The sequence below is a fragment of the Trichoderma atroviride genome, chromosome 6 (assembly GCF_020647795.1).
Source record: "Trichoderma atroviride chromosome 6, complete sequence".
NCBI classification, from domain to species: domain Eukaryota; kingdom Fungi; phylum Ascomycota; class Sordariomycetes; order Hypocreales; family Hypocreaceae; genus Trichoderma; species Trichoderma atroviride.
In genome coordinates, this window is record NC_089405.1 from 2609952 (window position 1) to 2629402 (window position 19451).

General features: G+C 51.4%; 8 protein-coding genes across 8 annotated transcripts; 3 read left to right on the plus strand and 5 right to left on the minus strand.

The window, feature by feature from the left end:
• Positions 1 to 1009: 1009 nt before the first annotated feature.
• TrAtP1_011463 (uncharacterized protein) lies at positions 1010 to 1516 on the minus strand (the record flags this gene model as incomplete). Its single annotated transcript, XM_014084601.2, has 1 exon — positions 1010 to 1516. The coding sequence occupies one exon, from the start codon at positions 1514 to 1516 to the stop codon at positions 1010 to 1012; it is 507 nt and encodes a 168-aa protein (XP_013940076.2).
• Positions 1517 to 2370: 854 nt separating this feature from the next.
• TrAtP1_011464 (uncharacterized protein) lies at positions 2371 to 4926 on the minus strand (the record flags this gene model as incomplete). Its single annotated transcript, XM_014084602.2, has 3 exons — positions 2371 to 2616; positions 2675 to 4641; positions 4695 to 4926. The coding sequence occupies 3 exons, from the start codon at positions 4924 to 4926 to the stop codon at positions 2371 to 2373; spliced, it is 2445 nt and encodes an 814-aa protein (XP_013940077.1).
• Positions 4927 to 5243: 317 nt separating this feature from the next.
• On the plus strand, positions 5244 to 6433 carry TrAtP1_011465 (uncharacterized protein). Its single transcript, XM_014084603.2, has 2 exons — positions 5244 to 5712; positions 5770 to 6433. Exons 1-2 carry the CDS (start codon positions 5337 to 5339, stop codon positions 6090 to 6092), a joined length of 699 nt encoding a protein of 232 aa, XP_013940078.2. The 5' UTR covers positions 5244 to 5336; the 3' UTR covers positions 6093 to 6433.
• A 424-nt stretch (positions 6434 to 6857) lies between these two features.
• On the minus strand, positions 6858 to 8492 carry TrAtP1_011466 (uncharacterized protein; the record flags this gene model as incomplete). Its single annotated transcript, XM_066115127.1, has 1 exon — positions 6858 to 8492. The coding sequence occupies one exon, from the start codon at positions 8490 to 8492 to the stop codon at positions 6858 to 6860; it is 1635 nt and encodes a 544-aa protein (XP_065971225.1).
• Positions 8493 to 8854: 362 nt separating this feature from the next.
• On the minus strand, positions 8855 to 12292 carry TrAtP1_011467 (uncharacterized protein; the record flags this gene model as incomplete). The annotated part of the gene is made up of 1 exon (XM_066115128.1): positions 8855 to 12292. The coding sequence occupies one exon, from the start codon at positions 12290 to 12292 to the stop codon at positions 8855 to 8857; it is 3438 nt and encodes a 1145-aa protein (XP_065971226.1).
• Positions 12293 to 14291: 1999 nt separating this feature from the next.
• Positions 14292 to 15565, plus strand: TrAtP1_011468 (uncharacterized protein). The gene is made up of 3 exons (XM_014084605.2): positions 14292 to 14596; positions 14681 to 15021; positions 15097 to 15565. The coding sequence occupies exons 1-3, from the start codon at positions 14570 to 14572 to the stop codon at positions 15143 to 15145; spliced, it is 417 nt and encodes a 138-aa protein (XP_013940080.2). The 5' UTR covers positions 14292 to 14569; the 3' UTR covers positions 15146 to 15565.
• Positions 15566 to 15743: 178 nt separating this feature from the next.
• TrAtP1_011469 (uncharacterized protein) lies at positions 15744 to 17252 on the minus strand (the record flags this gene model as incomplete). Its single annotated transcript, XM_014084606.2, has 1 exon — positions 15744 to 17252. The coding sequence occupies one exon, from the start codon at positions 17250 to 17252 to the stop codon at positions 15744 to 15746; it is 1509 nt and encodes a 502-aa protein (XP_013940081.2).
• A 562-nt stretch (positions 17253 to 17814) lies between these two features.
• Positions 17815 to 18772, plus strand: TrAtP1_011470 (uncharacterized protein; the record flags this gene model as incomplete). The annotated part of the gene is made up of 3 exons (XM_014084607.2): positions 17815 to 17857; positions 17922 to 18027; positions 18088 to 18772. 3 exons carry the CDS (start codon positions 17815 to 17817, stop codon positions 18770 to 18772), a joined length of 834 nt encoding a protein of 277 aa, XP_013940082.2.
• Between the last annotated feature and the right edge of the window lie 679 nt (positions 18773 to 19451).

A 19451-nucleotide genomic window follows, 5' to 3' on the forward strand; every position in this document is an offset into this window, starting at 1 on the left:
CAACGTATTAGAGACAGCTCGAGTACAGGAGAAGGCATCATTGGGTTACAGCATATCAAAGCAATGCGAGAATTGGGCTGAGCCGACTCCATAATGGTGAGCTGGCTTTGCTTCTACATCCGATGGGTAGCATAGAGTAGCAGATGAAAGCATCCGATATATCGGAACCCGTTTTACAGCCTCTTGGAATCCAAGAATGACATCCATATTTGACCAACTGAAAAGATTTCCTGCACGAGAGGCCCAAATCCTCTCACCGAATGCAGTCTATGCTGCGTGTCGTATGCATGCCGTACCCTGTTGCGTCGCCGAGGTGCGGCTGAGGCTGCACTGCAGGCAATGTTCTACTTGGGCGTTTGGGGGCCTTGCTTTGGGATCGAGATACCTGCAATCACGGGTGCAATCATGGCCCAAGCTTACATGTGCAAGTAGAGTAGCAGCTATATCTATCTCTCCACTTATACCCGTCCTCGGGTTCTCCGAACTGGATGCTGCAAGGGAAGAGCGTGGAAGGACCACGTCAATATCTACGCCTACTGAACGAACAAATGGTGAATGAATCGGATAAGGGTTGGGATTGAGACATTTGTCGGTGTCAGCAAAATGAAAACGAGGCTGTGCTACCGTGGAGCCTCTTTTGTGTTTCCCAATTTTGTTTGCCTTTGCTCAGTATCCGAGTCCCATTTCCAATTGCAAGGGTCGTAGGCGTATGCAGCGGCTAAAACGAGGGCGCGAAAGCGAATGGACTGCTCAGCCCCCATGTATTGCATGCCATATGCTCTTTATTTCAGCCAATTAGCAGACATAGTAGTAGAGCCTCATTTTTTATGCCCTCACCGAAGCCACTTGCTCGAAATTCTCGACGAAACAAGCCCGTAGCTCTTTGCCATTATTTCTAGTTTCAAAGTCTTTACATTAGTAATGATACTCTGAAAGACCACATCTAGGTTAATAATCCTTTTAAATAACGAGGCAGCTTCAAACATCCCTAGTAACTTGCTTACATGAACTAGTCCTTCAGCTGCTTCCGAAAGAACACTCGATCGTACCCATCTTCACTCCTTCTTCCCGTCTCTATATACCCAAATTTTGGATACAAGCTAATATTTTCATGCATCTTCGCATTAGTATACAACTCCAGCGAATCGATGCCCTTTTCTCTCGCCACCGCCTCTGCAAAATCCATCAACGCACGACCGCATCCTCGTCCCTGGGCAGCAGGCCCAACAACAACATTGCTGATCTTGACCGCACTACCTGCATCATCTATAGCAAGTGTAATGGCGCCAACAATTTCCGAGCCTTGGTCGCCCGAAATGGTCTCCAAAACGAAGATATCCTGTCCTTTGGGCAATACTGTGTAATTGAGGAGCATAGGTGCGGGAGGCTTTCCCATGCGCTCAATGTATTTCGAGTAGCTGGCATTGACAATGGCTTGCACAAAGGACAAATCTTCCACTGTGGCCCTTCTGATGCTGAGACCTCTGTTTACCTCGTCTTGAGAGAGAACAGCCATGGCGACAAAGTGTTGACGTTGATTGAAGCGCTCGACGTATGGCGCTAAAGAGTTGGAGGAAGAGGCTCAACTGGAACAAAGCAGCTAAGTTAAATACAACCTCAACCCCAATCTAGTGAGTCAGTAGCCTCCGCTAGTCGGAAGACAGGATCATCCCCCTTGCTCTCTATATCCGAGCGACATTTTATCAACTAGAATGACGCAAACAGGAGATTTGGCATTGAATTTTGGTCTTCTATGAGCAACGGATGTCGTTCGCATCTACTTGTCAGAAAAGGGATGCAGGGCATATCACACCGCTAAGGATGCGAACATGCGTATAATGGCGGCGCACAGCATTCGCCAATCTCATTTAATAACGGGCCATGTTGTTGCCATCGACGTCGACGTGCATCGCCAATTAGGCGTGCAGAGTAGCTAAACCCGGGGATGAAGGGCAGCAGCCACGTCTGACCATGTACATCTACGCGGCAGCCCAACGAGCCCAATGACCTCATATTACCTCCTACATCCCGCAGGATTACGAACAGAGCCTTTTAACTCGCATAGAAGCTTCTTTCAGGGGTCAACGCCACGTCCAGGATGATGCGAGGTCCGGTTTTCTCATCCAATGGCTTTTCTACAACAATTTCTCATTGTAATAGCGATGCCGATTCGTCTATCCTCCAAGGCATCAACCAGAACTGGCGTCAATCAAACTCACTTAATCTTCTTTCCGGGGCTGAGAGTCACGCTCAGGTCTAGGATGATGCGAGGTCCAATTTTCTTATCCAATGCCTTTTCTGCAACGTCTCATCGAGATGGCGGTTCAATTCCAATTCGTCTATCCTCTAAGGCATCAACCAGACTCACATTCACAGCTCATCTCTAATGTGCACAGCCTCGTCCAGCGGCTCCATCGCCATAATCTTCACCACCAAGCTCGTCCAGCCGGTGAAATGCTGCGTGCGCTGACCAGCGCCCGTCTCAGGATTGTACTGCTCCCACGCGAAGCCCGTCTCCTCCCAGCTCTTGTACACCGTATCAACCAGATTCGTGCGCAGCTTGTTATACAAACCCCTGGCTTGGCGCTGGAAGGGACCCTCTTGGGTGCCAATTTTCTGCAAACAGAATGGTTAGTTGATGCATCAAAAACGGTATGCAGTATGCAACACTTACATATAATTGCGTCAATGCCATGTAGTTGATTGGCATCCAGACCGGGCTGCGCCAGTAATTCTCTTCAGTTCCATACAGAGCATCTTGCTTGCTCAGACTACGTAGCCCATGAGGACTAAACAAGTGGTCTTCATCACCAACCAGATCAAGGATCTTGCCCAGCTTGGCATCATCGGGCTGCATCAGCCCGACCAAGAACGGGAACAGCGAGATATAACCCTTATGGCATACGAGAGCGTGCTCCTCAAATTCATCAATGCTTGCATCGCAGTAGCATCCTTCCTTCTCGGACCAGTGAAGGTCATCAAGGTTGCGCTCGATGGCAAAAAGATTCTTCTTTAGCTCTTCAATTTCATCAGCCAGGTTTAGTGCATCTGCAATGCTGATGAGCGACTTTGTCATGAATCCAACCCAAGACATGAGGTCAACATGGAGCTCGCCAGGATGAGGTGGCTGCGGCCGGGGATAATCGTCCAAGCCGCTGGTAAGACAATGGGTCTCGGTTCGGCCCCTCCATCTGTATGCCTCCTTGGAAGAGAATGATTCTCGGTCATATGCCTTAATCTGGCCCCTCTGTGTCTTGCGGAACCAATCGTATTGTCGTCGGAGAAGAGGATAAATCTTTTGAAGGAAATCTCCGCCAAGTTCCAGGTTATCCAGATGAGCACTGTACAAGGTATGTCCCTGAGACAGTTTCTCTTTTTCAGCGGGTGCGCTGCCGTTGGCGCTTCGCAGGCGTTCCATAAAGTCCTCAATGATCAAGAACAGAGTGGGTGGGTTGGCGTAGTGGGGGTATTGGACTTGGAATTCCGGTGGCACTTTGCTTCTTGCCTCTGGGCCAAGAATCTGCTCACGGGGAATCCATCCATCGCTGTCCATGGTGTTGTACCAGCTTTTGACAATCTCAAGGGTCAAGTCGATATCCCAATCAGCAATCGGGATGAGGTGGAATCCCTCATCCCAGAAGAATCCTCGTGGAAAGAATGGTCGTGATGGAACGCTTGTGAACAACTCATACGGGCCTTCTAGCTGCTGGGCCTTGCGAGCGCGAGCTTCAGCTGTATCCTCCCAGAAGCCTTCATTCTCTTCTTCATACTCGTCCGCATAAGACCGATCAATCAACTGGTGACCATGGAAATATCCAATGCCTCCAATCAAATTTGAAAACATGCTCTTGCCAAACTTCTGGTACTTTTCAGCCGTGTAAGGCGCCTTCAAATCAAAGACGCTTGAGAACCGCTCTCCAAAGGATTCTGAAGCCACCTTGATCTCCCGAGTGATGTCTTTGCTCGTCATCTCCTTACCCGCAGAGGCTGATGAGAAGATGATGTCGAATTCGAATCCTCCCTCAAAGACTTTTTGAACGACATGAGCATTGCCGCCGCCCGCCTGAGACTTGATTCGATAAATCTGCCATGGCGGAGGGAAATTCTCCTCGTCATAGTCCTGTTGCATATCTTTGATGGTATCCTGCATAAATTGGAACACTGCTGGCTTGGCCTGCCACACATCGTTCGCCGCGAGGCTGACGCTTCGAACCACTGTAGTGTCTCCACGTCGAGTAGCGCTTATTTCATGATCAGATGTTGGATGGTTACCGGTTCCCTTGGTGATGACGACGTTGTAGTCTCCTAAGGAGTGAGAGCTACCCTTGAAAGTGACATCACCCTCAAATCCGAGTCCACCATTATCATCGCCCTGGACGATAAGATCACCTAGTTCTTCTTGAGCAACGTAGTAGTGTACCAGATAATTGCTGTCAGGCGGTGCATCGTCCCGGACAGTTGCCTTTATCCTGGCGCCCCAACTGCCACCATGGCTGCCTCCAGGCACTTTAATGAAAGAAATAGTGACATCAAGGCCGTTTCCCTCATCGTGTATGGTTTGAACACCACCAGTTCGTGCATCAAACTCATCCCAGCCGTATCCATGAATGTCTTGGCCTTGCTCGCATGTATATCGGAATACTACACCATGAATATTAGCAGACAAGCCCATGAGAGCAGCCATCACCACGTACATTGCTGGATATCCGTGTACCCCTCAGCTCTCCCCCACATCAAACCAGTCCACAGGCCTTGGGGCAGCCTCGGCCTCACTCCAAAATAGAGATTTGGCTTGTACGGGCCCCATAGCAGACTCTGGTTGTTCAGGCGGCCAATTTCGTTGATCAGGATAGATTCATCGCCAATAGCGGAGGCACCAGCGACCAGCGCCGCCGCTGAGGCCAGCAATTGGGCGAATCTCGCCATGATTGTTTCTCAGAGCTCAGCTCTATACAAAGAGATTTCTTACCAGAAGTTACTCTTTATAAAAAAAAAAAAGAAAAAACAAATACCAATGGTATGAAAGAGCTGTCTTCCTCACTAAAGACAGCTGCCCTGCTGAGTGAACACGGTGGCGCTGGTCCTTGGTGGGTGAATGCAAGGCTGATGAGCTACAGCGGATAAAAGCTCCAGATGGCCAATCAAGGCGCTCTGATAAGCCACCCCAGCCACAACTTCAGCCTCCTACCCCTGTAATTCCATTGTCTTCAGCCTGGCCCAAAGATTCTAAACTTTAGCTGCGACACTACCCGACGTCATATCCCAATTACTCCCAACCAAAGAAATTCGCATCTTTTTCTTCCTCTGGTTTAAAACACCAAGATAAAATACACACAATGAGCGACTCACGTCGACCCAGGCGACCCGACAGCCGCCAAATGTGGGATGAATCAGATCGCCGCGACAGAAACGCCGGTCGAGACCGAGACCGAGACCGTGATCGCGAGCGCGGCTGGGACACTCGAGACAGAGGAAGAGGCCGTGACCGTGATCGGGGACGAGACCGTCGAAACTACAGATCACGATCGCGAGACCGACGCGACAACCAGAATGATCGTTCCGCATCACCAGATAATCACCGACGAGACCGTGGAGGGGACAGAACCCGAGGCGGCAGAGACCAGCGCAGAGGCCGAGACGGCGACAGACGAGAGAGTCCTCGCCGGCACAACGATAGAGATGATCGCGATGGTTACAACAGAGACAGAAGATGTAAGAAGCCCAATACACACTATCAAATCCTTGCTTACCAAAAACCAAAAAACACAGCAAACTATCGCGACGACCGCCGCCGCTCAGCCTCTCCGCCCTCCCTCCCATCCGCCCTCCCCACCCGTCCCCATCCCGAAAACAGCTCTCGAAAGCCCCAATCCGACGCCACAAGAAGCCCTTCACCCCGCCACGACCGCGACCACGACTCCAAGCGGAAAAACGCACCCCCTTCGCCAAGCAAGATGGACCAGGACGACTACGACGAAGACATTGAGGTCCAAGGCCAAGGCGATGACGACGACGGGCTCGCCGCCATGCAGTCCATGATGGGCTTTGGCGGCTTCGGCACGACAAAGGGGAAAAAAAGTGGCGGGCAATAACGCCGGCGGTGTGCGAAAGGAGAAGAAGTCGGAGTATCGGCAGTATATGAACAGACAGGGAGGTTTCAATAGGCCATTGAGTCCATCGCGGTGAGAGAGAGATGAAGCTTGCTGAAAGAAGACCTGGGCGTATCCTCCTTTTCCCGCTTTCCTCTCTCTCTTTCATTTTTTGTTTGTTTGACTGGTGTAACGATATCCATCACGGCATAGCACTCCAAGTTCTATCATTTTTCCATACTTGACACCTCTCTTAGTATAGAATGGAGCATTGAAATTATATAATTCAAGACAAAGGACATGTTAAGCTTTCACTACAAGGAAAAATAAATCTTAATTATACAACTAAACTACAATCGGTACAACAAAAACCAAAATGTAAATGACCATACCTTGATACTTGTTCAACATCAGCGCTTGAACACAGCTAAAAAGGCACACATCTTATGTATCTTATATATTCCCGCAGACAGCGCAGCATATCTCAAACATTGATCAACTCCATTAAAGCTTCAATCATGCCAAGGAAAAAAAGGAGAGCAGCAAAGGGCGAGCGAGGAAAGAAGGAGAAAAAAAAAAGAGTGATTAATGCCTCCTCGTCTCGCCTCTCGCGGCTGTTGTAGTTGTAGACATTAAGTATATATGTATGATACTTGCTGACATAACAGGACGTGTGTATACATATATGCTCATCCATGGATCATCATGTTCATGGGGTATTCTTTTTTTTTTCCCTTTCTTCAAAAAAAAAATACACAAAGTAATGCTTTATTCCTGCATCTCCTCGGGTTCCTCTGGCTTGCTTGCTTCGCCAACAGCCTCCTCACTCTTAGCTTCCTCCGTCTGGACTTCCTCCGCCTTCGCCTCCGTCGGCGACATTATTGTCTCCTCCTCTTGTCTCGGCGTGTCTGGTGTTGGTGGTGCCTCTTCTGCTATCGATAGTATAGAAGCTTCGTCCTTCGGTCCGTCTACTGTGCTTGAGGCCCTCTCTCTTCGCCTCCGTCTTGCTCTTCGTTCCTCTTCGGCCGTCTGTCTCCTTGCCTTTCTCATCGTCTCTCTCCTCTCAATGTCCGCCTCGTCGTTTCCATCGCCATCACGCATGCCCTGCAATAATGCCGCAGCTCGGTCAGCTACATCGTCCTCCTCATGGCCATCCCGCGATGGAGGAGGAAGAGATGATGAGGCTTGTGCATCTCCTTCTTCAGTAATAGCCGGCTCAGAAATGGTGAGATTCGCCTCGACTGCTGAGTCTTCGTTGAGATCCACAATCTGCTGGCCGGAGGCTACGCGAACCTGGTGGCGATCCTTCAAACGGGCACGGCGGCGACGGTCTCTCTGATCCCGTACCTGTGGTGCGGCTGCTCGAAGTCTCTCAAGAAGAGAGTCCATAGCGCCAGTGCTTGACGGTGATATAGGGCCATTGTCCAAAACACTTGCGGCTTTGGTCGCCGCCTGCTTGCGCTTCATAGAAGCCTCGTTGCGCTTTCTCTGCTCCTCCAACTGAACGTTCTTGTCGCGTGACTTCTTCCATTCGATGACAAACGTGGCCAGCTTGGTGAAGAAGTCCCTTCGGGCGTTTTCGTCTGCTGGGTCTTCTCCGTAGAACAGCATGATGTCCTTGTAAGTCTTCATCATCTCTTCCAAGTAAACTTGCATCTGTTCTGCCTTTCTTCTGGCTTCCTTCATCACCCTTTGGACAACTTGGCCCACACGATCCTGAGGGTGGAATTTCTTGGGATCGCTCAAGTTACCATTGTCCAATGACATCTGAACATTCTTCACATTGTCGATATACTTCCTGGCGTCGGTCTGAAGTTGTTCAATGTTGATCTTTTGCGCCGTTGTAACGGCCGTAATGTCGTCTGCAAATCCTTCCCATTCCGGATACTGGTTTCGCACGATACGCTCTACAAGATCGGCCAGCGTCGACTCATTCTTGTCATCCTTGACCATGCCTAGTCTAGCGAGCGAGCTAAGCTTGAAACCGCGAGCCTGCTTGTTGGCATCGTTCATGTAATTTCCGATATCCAAAATGAGACCAAGGACATTCATAAGGGCGACGGAATCTCTCAATGACTCAGAGACAGTCACAACGTCCTGCATCTTGGAAATAATCTCATCGTAGTCGACTTCGAAACTCTGGGTAAGTGCAAGCGCCCTCATTCTGCTCTTCCAGTAATGGTGTAGCTCGAATGCCGTATACAAGTAGAGCTGATCCTGCCGTGTGAGCTCCTCGGGGTCCATTTCTCGGGTTTGGTTCGTTGCGTCTGGGCCAGTCAAATCTTTACTATACGGAGCCATCTGTTTGGCAACATTGTCGTTGATATTGCACATATCATCCTTTGATAAGAAATCCATGGTACCCTGGTTTGTGATTATGATGTCGTCACAGTGGATGATCATCTGTACAATCTTTTCAACAGAGGATTGAGAATGCTTGGCAAAGGCGATTTCTGATTTCACTCTCGTTAGCTTCAGTCCGTTCAAGTATAGAGAAATTCACCAATTCAAACATCATCAACGTACCAAATGCTTTCCGCAAGTCGGATGATATAAGCTGTTTCTTGTCATCCTTCTTACCACCACCTCCACCAATCTTCTTAATCTCCTTGGCAACGAAAAGCTTCTCGACTTCGTCCAAGATACCTCTCCGACTAAGTTCGTTGTACTTCTCTTCTCGCTCTTCGACGGAGGGGGTGTGAGCTGCCCAGTGACTGGTCTCAGGGGTATCGACCTTCTCCCAGTGAAGAGCCTTGAGTTTCTTCTTAGGCCGCATCACCGGTAAGCCAACAGAAGGCGCGGCAGTGAAGGTAGGGTGCTGAGGTAAGTAGTGACCAGAAATGGCACCAGGCATCCCGGGAGGCGGCGGCGGAGGCGGCGGCATGCCCTTGGCACCGGGCATAGGGGGCGGTGGAGGAGGTGGTGGCATCCCTCCCATAGCACCGGGCATGGGCGGCGGAGGTGGTGGAGGCGCGGGGAATGAGCCAGGCATCGGTGGGGGAGGAGGTGGAGGCGGCGGAGGTGGGACGCCGGGCAGTTGACCGGGCATAGGGGGGAGGTGGCGGAGGCGGAGGCGGAGGGGGTCCGGTGATTTCGACTTTGGGAGCCTCGCCTTCTGCCGGGGTGATGGGAGAAGACGATTCCATGCTCGGGTGGGATGGACCGGTCGTGGTGCCGTCGTCGGCTTCGGAATCGCTGCCGTCGTATCGCTTGATCTTTGAACCAATCTCGCCTGTGACTTGAGCAAATTGAGCCTGCTGCTTCGAATCGACTACTGGACGCCTCATCTCGATCAGTCTGGGGCGCTCGATAACGACACCCTCCTCGTCAAGATCAACGTCATCTTCACCGATGGCACTCTCACGCTTGGGCGGCCTTCGAGAGGCCCTCGGCTGGCGATGAATAGTTCCGAGTACACTGTTTGTGAAATCTCTAGGCGGAGTACCGCCTCCGGGAGGCGTGCCCGGCTCTTCATCGCCATCCATGGCTTCTCTGAGAGCACGAAGGCGATCAGATGGGCCGTCAGAATCTCCCCAGATTCTACCTTCCAGCTTATACTGAGTCTTTTGGCGCTCAAGCTGCTTCTGTAGACGCTCCATAAGGCGTTCACGGTCGAGGATGCCCTGCATTTGTGCTGAGTTATCCTTGCCAGGCTTGGCACCGATGCTGGTCTTAACAGCGTTAGATGCCGCGATATCTTGGGCGTCTCGCAGCATGAGGTACAGCTCTCTCGTCTCAAGCTCGTAACGCTGTGCCTCTTTGGCTCGAACACTTTGAATGTTATTCAATTCCACTTTGAGGCCATCAGCTTGGCGTCTCTGAGCTTCGATAAACCGAGTCTGCTCGTCCAGCTGCTTCTGTAACTTGGCGACGAGCCCATCCGCTCCAAGCTCCAACTTTGCCCTCATCTCGTCTCGTTCAGCCATGGCGGCTTCAGCAATCTGGCGAGATTCCAACGCTTCATCGAGTGCCTGTCGAGCTTCTGAATCGGTGTGCAGCTTGTCCAGCAGACTCTGAACTGTAAAGTTGAGACTCTGCTTGAGGTCCATATTTGGCAGACGGCGATCCATGGCCACATAGCTAAGCATCGAATCGACAAGCTGAAACATTCGCAGCCGTTCCTCGCCATCGCTGGCGCGGATGAGCAGAAGATGCTGCAGCGCAGATACAAAGTAGTCGTGTGTCTTGGTTCCATGCAGCCGTTGCTGGATGGTGTCGGCAATTTGTATAGGGTCAGTCAAATCTTTGAGATCCGCCTCGACATTATCCTTCATGCTGGTGTTCTCCCTCTCGAGCATATCCTCATAATCAATGGCCTCGTTGGTACGGAACCGTTCAATCTGCTTGTCCAACAGCTCGTATTGAAACCCCTCCATCTTGGTCAAGATTCTCTTGATGCCACAGGCGTGGAACTGAGCTCTGATGTGGACTCTCATCTGGAGATCCTTTTCAGGAGCATCGATGATCATGTTGACCAGCATCAGGGTAGCGACCGCATATTCCATCAACAGATTCTCCATTCCAATACCTCCGGTACGAAGCTCATCGCTGGCACCCACGAGACTGCCCATCTTTCCACGTCCATCAACGGTTACCTCCACCAGTCGCATCCAAGAATCAAATCTTCCATTTTCGCCGGCCTGTGTCTTGACTTCATCCAAGGCCTGGATGACTTTCAGATGTCCCTCGCCATGGTTTCCCCACGTACAGAGGAAGGTCAAGATTTCGCTCACAAGTTTTCGGGTAGTGAGTCGAGAGGAAATCAGGCATGTGGCCAAGGCCAGCAAGACCTTTGACTGCATGAGGGCATCGTCGGCGCCAAATTTGTTGTTCATTAAAGCCTTGAGACATTTTACAATGTCGTATTCGCGATCCAGATTCTTCTCTAACCGGGGGTCGACTGCCGAAGAAGAGGCCGGTCCTCCGTTGGCGTTCTTCCTATTGATCTTGAGCAACAGAGTGACCAGAGCCACTTGTCCCTGGCACTCGACAAATCGCTTCACCCAGCCAATTTGTTGTGTTCTCAGGTTGACTTCGAGGGACCCCATGCCCTTCGCATCCAGCTTGTCCTCCATGACCCTCCTGACATACCATTCCGGAGTGCCCTCTTCATCGGAGTAAGTCGTTACGTCGGGCGTAGTATACTGGTTAGCTCTGGCGGTTTGCTTCCGTTTCTGCTCTCCTTGCCATTCTGTTAAACGATCTTGGTGCAGCAATGTCCACTTCTTCTCTGCGGGGTAGGCCGTCATCTGTCTCCTAGCCTGCTCAGGGAGATTGTGCCATCCTCGCTTCTGCATAAGCTGCATGAACATCTGCTCGACTACGTAGTTGTCATCGGGTTTGGGGAAGTAGAAGCCGTCGTGGGACGCCGGGCCGTAAGCGCTCATTTTCGATAACCGGTGCGTGTCACGGGGAGAGTGAGGCGTGAAATGTGAGCTTCCGGGCGGCGAAGGCGCAAGCGTGGTGTGCGAAGAGCGGGCTGAAGCCGGGTTAAGGTAGCCGCCGCCGCCGCCACCACCGCCGCCGCCACCACCGTGCGGGTTGTTGAAGCTCTCTCCGGAGGATCGGGCATAGAAAGGGTTCTGGTAGGAGTCGTACCGGACAGGATACGAGCCGTTGGTGGTGGAGCTGGACGTGCTGCCACGAGCCGGAACAGCTCCTCCAGGCCCGGGTCCCGGCCCCCATTGCTGGTATTGTGCCTGCTTGCCCGTGGAGGCCATGGTGATGTTGTTGATTGACATGTTGGACGATGTGCCCGGCCGCGCAGGGGTGTGGGGGTGGGAGTTGTGGCTGGCCATTGTCGACGGGTCGATGGACGGATACTGGTGAAAGTCGAATCCGCTGACGTTGAGCTGGTGCGGCACAGGCTCGCGGCGCTGCGGCGGCCCTTGGTCGGGCCTGGGCAGGAACTCGAGGGAGACTGGCGATCGAGAGCCCGGCGGGCCGTCGTAGGGGATGGACGTGATCACACCCGCCATCTGGTTGATGCCAGCATCAGGAGAACCGGGCTGGTCGACCGAAATCGACGAAGACTCCCGCTTGTGGCGCGAGGAGCGCGAAGAAATTATGGACGCCGTTTCGAATTGTTCTGACGAGCTCTTGGGATCGATGTCGGTGTAGCGCTTGTCGGCGCGGTGCTTGCCTCGAGAAAAGAGAGATCTGCCGCCGGAAGACTGTCTGGACTTATCGGCAGCGGACGACATGATAATTGATCGTGGAGAGAAGTGGGTAGGCGAAACACGTAACGGCAGCGGAGTGCGAGCCCTGGACCGCTCGCATGATGGAGGCCTAATTTGCCGGCGAAAGAGGGACAGACAGGGCTGGGCCTGCAGTGGGGGGGAGGGGGGATCTAGAGGACTATTGGATGGCCTCGGGTTTGGAGTTTCTTTTTGGTATTAGCCTTTTGTTTCGTCTTTTCTGGCGCTGCTGTGGTCCTTTTTCTTTGCGTCCTCTGATGCTGCCCCGGTCCTTGTTGGCGCTTCGAAAGCTAGGCGACTGTGCTTGTCGAAGGCTGCGATGGCGCGAGGTTTGATGTTTTGGAAGCAAGGCTGAGGTGCTACAGAAGACGGGGCCGCTGAAGGGCCTGGCAAAGTTGGGCTCAAGTAGTTAGCGATAGGGGGCGGGGGCGGCAGAATCAATCAATGATGAATGACTGGCGGCACGCACACACACCTCACCTGCGCCAGGGGAGTGGGGATTTATGGGATGGGTTATTATGGATTTTTCAGCTTTCTTCTGTCCCAGCTTGTCGTGTAATGTGTATGTACTATCTATCTGCTCTTCAGATCAGCATAGAGAAAGAGAAAGGGCCTGAAGGAACAATGCAAAAAGCAGACGCTTCCGTGTAGACAGAAATACACGTGAGAAGTACATGTACATTTGATGTGAGACAAAGATAAAGGGTCCTCCCCTGACAACAAAAGAGACTGCCACCAGACGAACGAAAGCAGGGGGTCTGCCGCTTTTAGGCTCGCTCAGTGGCGAAGCTCAGGGAACAGCGACCGAGCAGGTCAAGTCTTTTTGGGTCACAACCACTAGACGTGCTAACAGCGCTAAAAGTGGCGCCGACGCTGAAGCAGAACATCGAAGCAGGCAAGGCCAGCGGTGATTGGGCGCTGGGCTGGCGCTGACTTCAGTTGACCGTGGCCCCTAAATCGTTGGCGCCGCAGCATCGACGGGCCTAATTGGGTCTTCGGTGCGTGTGGACCGCTGGATATGGGCAATCGAGGGTGGGTTGTCTATAATCGACGACAGGCGGGAAATGAGGACCAGGGCGGTGGAGGAGAATTTATTAAGAAGTGGCTGCCGCCAGGAAAATGATGACATGTGCAACCTGAAAAAAAAAAAAAAGAGAGACGTCCTTCGATCTCAAAGGTGGCCTCTTTTTGTGTGCATTATCGAAGGCTTACCAATGACAGCAGCGAGCCCTGAGCTATCCCCCATATGGGCGGCATTGCAAAGCCAACGAAACTCGTCTCCTCAATACGAACCGAGGTGCTTCGTCTATAGACTTTCAGAGTCGCATCTGCTAATATGGCGCATGAATGCTTGCTTGTGCTACTGTACCTGCTGCCGAGCACCGCTAGTACCTACGCCCGTACTCTCGCCGCAGCGCATTACGTACAAAGTGCCTGACGATTGCTACGGCGCGGATCAGTATCAGCCTGTACGTCGTCGTGACTTGAGGCTCTGGAATAGGGACGTCTGTAGCAATCTCCAACAGCCGAGCGACAATTAAAGAGCTCCCAGCCCATGGCAGAGACAGTCGGGGGTCCCTCGTCTTATCAGTGGGGAAGAGCCGACTTGGCCCATGCCACGCATCTAGAATGCGCCCGTGGAAGCGTCCAATGTCCGATCCCGTGGACCTGCCGAGTGATGCCATAGTAAGCCCACGCGATCGCCCAGCTGGATATTCGTCAAGTTTCAGGTGCCGTAAGAGTAAGGTAGTACCTTTGCCTGGCATATACACGATGTCATGTACTTGCTGTAATATCGTGGTGGTGAAAGAGACACTTTGTAGCACTTGTACATCTGTGGATGTCGACTACTCTTCCAAGTAGCTGTTACAAGAACGGTTATCAATTATCAGTGTAAAGTGATGCCATCATGGTACCCATTGTCTGCAAATAGACTCTTCCCCAACAAGCCTAGCCCAGCGGGCTCCCAGCGGGCTCCCTTAGCGCCTCCGGGGTACGTAACTCATCCCGTTCCGGCTGGCTGGCGGCCTGTCGTCGCAATTGCGCTGCGCCTTGGCTTCAACCTTCAAAGAAACACCGACGCCAAAAACCGCAAACCCTCAATTCGCTTGTTTCTACTTGCTCGCTCGCTCGCTCGCACCTTGGCTAGGGGGCCAAACCCTTACTGCCATGATCGCCATATCCCCTCGAACGAGCAGCATCCAGTAGATCAAGAAAACTACTCCCCCTCTCCAAAACACTAAACCCAGCACTTCTTCTCCCGATTTAAAAATAGCAGCCAAGATGGGTGACACACTAGTCGTCGTCAAAGTAAGCCTCATGTGCCCATTCTCTCCTCCAAGTTCGTCGTGTGTCTACGGCTCTACTGCAACCGAGCTAACCGAAACATCACAGACGCTCGTCATCCCCGCCGTCATCTCCCTCATCCTCTTCCTCATCCTCACCTTCGTCATCGTCCCGATATGGCGCCACTACCGCGTCCGCTACAGCCAGTACCTGCCCATCGACGCAATCTCCGAACACACAACCGGCTGGCGCTACCGCCTCACCAACCGCCTCATCAGAATCGCCAGCGCTCCCCTCACATGGCGGAGGAATAGGGAGGTGGCCTCTGCCGCCGTTGACCTCGAGGAGGGAGAAGAGCTGGGAGAGATTGACGACGACATCCGGCAGGTACTCGAGGCTATTGCGCGGTCGAGGCAGGGAATTGAAAGCACGAGAAGGCTCAGCCGAGAGTATGTTATTTACCTTTATGGCGACAGACGCTCAGATGTATTGTATTCCGAGCCGACTTGCTAACTTAATACAAGCCTAGAGGAGGGATTTATCGACGACAGCGACTCCTCAGATTCGGATTGAAAGGAGTTATACGGGCAATAGACAGAAAAAGGAAAAGCCAAACATACTAAACTTACTAGACATACTATCCCTCGAAAACACCTCCAAACTGCCCCCTCCAGGCTATCCAAGGTTTGAACTGCTCCAAAAACGGGCCGGGCCTCAATAACTCGCCAAAGACAAGTTCATGCTAGCTGATTACTGCAAAGATAGGGTAGCTAGCACTTGGGTCCACCTCTGTATGAAATCACATGTTAGACATTGCCACCTCAACACCAAGGATGATTCATCAAACAGTACGGTTTAGTTGGATAGCATTTCCATTGCTTTAATTATAATAGACAAACATAGAGTCATATACATGAACAGAGAGATATAATATTTACCAAACGCTAACGCCCTCGGGTAGTCCTTGCTCTCAATATCATTCAAACTCTTCGACTCTCGCAACTGCTAAAACATCGCTGGGTGAAGCATCGCTAAAACCGTCCATGTAATGACTCAGGGTATAATATAATTCAACGAAAAGGAAAGAATAAAGGAATTAAAAAGCGAAGAGAAGAAAGCCACTCTGCACCCAAATAAATAGCCCCGCAATCATGTTCTGCTTCATAATTGCTCAAGACCCCAAAAGTTCAAGGTCCTGCAGAAACTTTATTTGCATTTCCGTCTCCCATGGATGATGTGTGTAAAACCAAGACTCTCGAATGTTGACCCACCATCTCTTCGCCCATTCATCGAGCCACCAAGTCCTTTGTTCATGCCAGAGATCTGTCTCGGCTTTGAGTCTCGAATCTTTTACCATCGATAATAGCTTGGTGCTGAAAGGAGGTCGGTGGAAAGAAAGCACGTCAAGGATTTTGTGCCGCTTCCCTCTCTGAAGCAAGTGATCCGGGTCTCCCACCAAAGCTTTCTCCATGGATCGAAGCCGCTTGATATCGCGACTCAGTTTCCTGCCCCTTCCCTTTCTGCAGAACTCATAGGCTGATGGAATGGCAAAGGCTGAGACGTCGGTATGCAACGGATGTGGCGGAGAATCGTATGGCGTGACAAGATGGCCACAGAGGTGCCGGAGGCTGATACAGTCGTAGGGGCATCTGAAATGTGCAAAGGGAAGCTCGTCGAAAATAACTAGAGAAAGCACATTCGAGATCCATCGATAGAGGCAGTCGAGCCCGAAAGAATGTCCACAGGGGAGATAGACTTTGGGCTCTCCCTCATCCGAGTATGGTTGTTCACAAAAATGGCAAAGAACGGCATCGCTCTCGTATCTGCTTGTGAAATCCAGCGGTGGAATATCGCGAAGTGGGCTCGCTAAAGGTTGAACTGTACTCTGACTCATCGGACTGACGTTGTCGACATGTTCAGACGTTGGCTCCGACGATGTAATATTGCCAAGTTGGCGTGCCAAAGGCCGAATTGTACTCTGGTCGCTCACCGGACTGACCTCAAGGGGGCTCTGCATGTTATGAGAACGGAGAGACTCTGAAATATCTGACCTCGACGTTGTACTGGACATAGTAAACGGCTCTCTAGAAATTTTTATTGCGCTCAAGAAGGGCTGTTTCGGCATAGGCTTGCCCAGAATCCCCGATGCAACCGCCAACTGCGTCTCAGCTGGTGCTAATGGACTCGGCGCTCTGATGGTTGGGGCCGTCCCCCGTGAGATTGTCCGGGTGACGCTGACTTCAAGTTTCTCAGACTGTAGCTCTGAGTCACTTCCTTTCTTTGCCCGGGCCCATGGGGGCCTCAATGCTCGTTGGAGCCGATCCTTGATCGACTGCTTTGAATGTCCAGCCCCCATTGCTCTTTTTTTTTCTTCTGCTTCTGTAAAGCGGTAGTCCGGCTTGATTGATTTCGTGATGGCGCCCATAGCGAATTGACGAGATACTGGGTTGGCGAGACAAGATGGACAGGCAATATGATGTATTGTATAGTGTAAAGCAAGTTGGAATAAAAGCCCGGTTATGCAATGCTTTGGGTTTGTGGATGTGGAATGTTGAGTTCGGGTTGTCAGTCCAACGTGCTCCAAGCTTGATGGAACTGCGGTTGCCTGAGAATTGCGCCTCCATTGTTTGGGCACATTTTCCACGGAAGGCTCGACTTTGGGACTCATATGGGCAGGCATATCGATCAGTGGCTAACACGGATCAAGACTTTCTTTCTCAACACTACCTAGAACCTGCCTGCCTTGCGTGGTGCGCGCTCGCCTAAAATGTCTATACCTGTGAGTCTTTCAAATGCCTGTACAATTCTAAAGTAGGTACCTACTACCTTATCCGATGACTTGGAAATCATCCAATGTTCATCATGTAAGCGTCGGCCTTCTTCTGTAGGTACCTTGGTATGGGGTCCACAGCGAGTAGCGACATACGCTGCAATCGAATAAATCCATATTCATTTCTATTATTCTATTAGATTTTCATGTATGAGAGAAACTATTAATCCCAATCAAATCCGTCTAAACTTTTCGAATTCCTCATATCCATCATCAACGACATTCTGCATGCAGCGAAGCTCTCCAGCACCAGACCCGCACCAAACCATTTTAGCGGTCCCATGTCCATGCACCCTGTATTTCCCACCCGCTAACTCCAAACCATATTACAACCTCACTCCAACTTTCCAACCGTGAAACTTGTACATTTTCCATTTGATGAGCCACAGCCAGAATCAAACCATCGCCCAGCATGAGGTTCCACAGCGATTTGAAAAACATCCGCACCTTTGCCAGTAAGTTCTCCTTGCATCATCATCATCATAAAAAACGAATTTCAGCTTACCAACCTTTTTCTAGAACTCACAGCCGCATTTTCCACTCTGGAGAAGCTGGTATGGCTACGCCTCAGCGATGAAACTGCACACTTCACAGTCGTCCCAGATACAGGCTCGCAGATCTGGTCGTGAGCAACCATCTTACCAAGGATACAAATGGATTGCTAATGCCTTGAACAAAAAAAAAGAACACTGCCAATGGACTTCCTCTTCGAAAACTGCACCATCCAATCCGCCGAGCCCTCCAACACCATCAACCTAGAACTTTCCCTCCAGCCCCTCCATCGCGCCCTCAAATCCGCCCAGGGCAGCATCTCAGCCTCCCTCCGCCTCACCAAGAAGAAAGGCGTGCCCGTCCTCTCCATGACAATCACCACCAGCACCAAATCATCCACCTCCAAATTCGGAAACGCGCCGCCGCCTGCTGCCGCGCCCCTAAAGCCCCCTTCTTCCTTCGACGACCCCTTTGGCGACGTCGACGAGGACGCCGGTGGTGCTGATCAAACTCACCTCGAGACTTCCCTGCGCAGAGAGCACGAAAAGATCATCACCCAGGACATCCCCATCCGCGTGCTGCATCCCGACACCGTCGCCTCCACCGTCCAGCCCTCGCTGCAGGAACCAGACGTCCACATCCAGCTCCCGCCCCTCCTGCAGCTGAAATCCATCTCGGACCGCTTCACCAAGCTCGCCCTCGCCTCTGGCGGCGGCGGTGGCTCCGCCAGCAGCAAATCCCCCCCGGCTCGAGATCAGCGCCAACATGCACGGCGGCCTGCGCGTGCGCATCGCCACCGAGACGGCCGACATCTCGAGCGCCTGGACCGACCTCGACAATCCGCAGCTGGATCCCGCCCAGCTCAGGGTTCCCATTGAGGAGCACCCTAGTACAAAGTTCCGCGATCGTGGACCCGACTCTTGGGCTTCGATTTATGTCGACGGGAAAGACTGGAGCAGAGTCCTGAGCGCCGGCAGGCTAGAGGGAAGAGTCATAGCATGTTTTTGCCACAACCAGTCTCTAGTTCTGTATGTATACATACCGCATTATGACGACGGGGCTGCAGATGATGCGGTCCTCACTGTAAGTTCTGAATTTCCAACTTCCTTCCTTCTCATATAAGCTTACAAGAGTACAGTATCATGTCCAAGCATATAGTGCATAGCCTGGAATCAATCTTGCAATACGACGTAAGAGCAAATCCAAAGGGCTCCAATGGAATGGTGTATTGAAAAAGGGATACATGTTTTTTTTTTGTTATTTCCATGAAAGATATCCAAAATGCTAATATGTGTGTAATCATGCCATGTGTATCTGCATCAGTCATCCTCTCGTCGCTTCATTCGAGACTTCATTGTTGTGAAAAAGTCACCCTTCCCCCAGCTAACAATACATCATATCACAACGTCCAATCCTATAATACAAACACTACCACCATCTCGTTACAAAGAGAGCAAAAATAGCTCATGCAAAACAAGTAAATAATAGAAGTAAACTCCAGCAGTCTATCAAGTGTCTTTGGTAGGTCATGCAACTGTTGAGCACTTTCTGTTGATT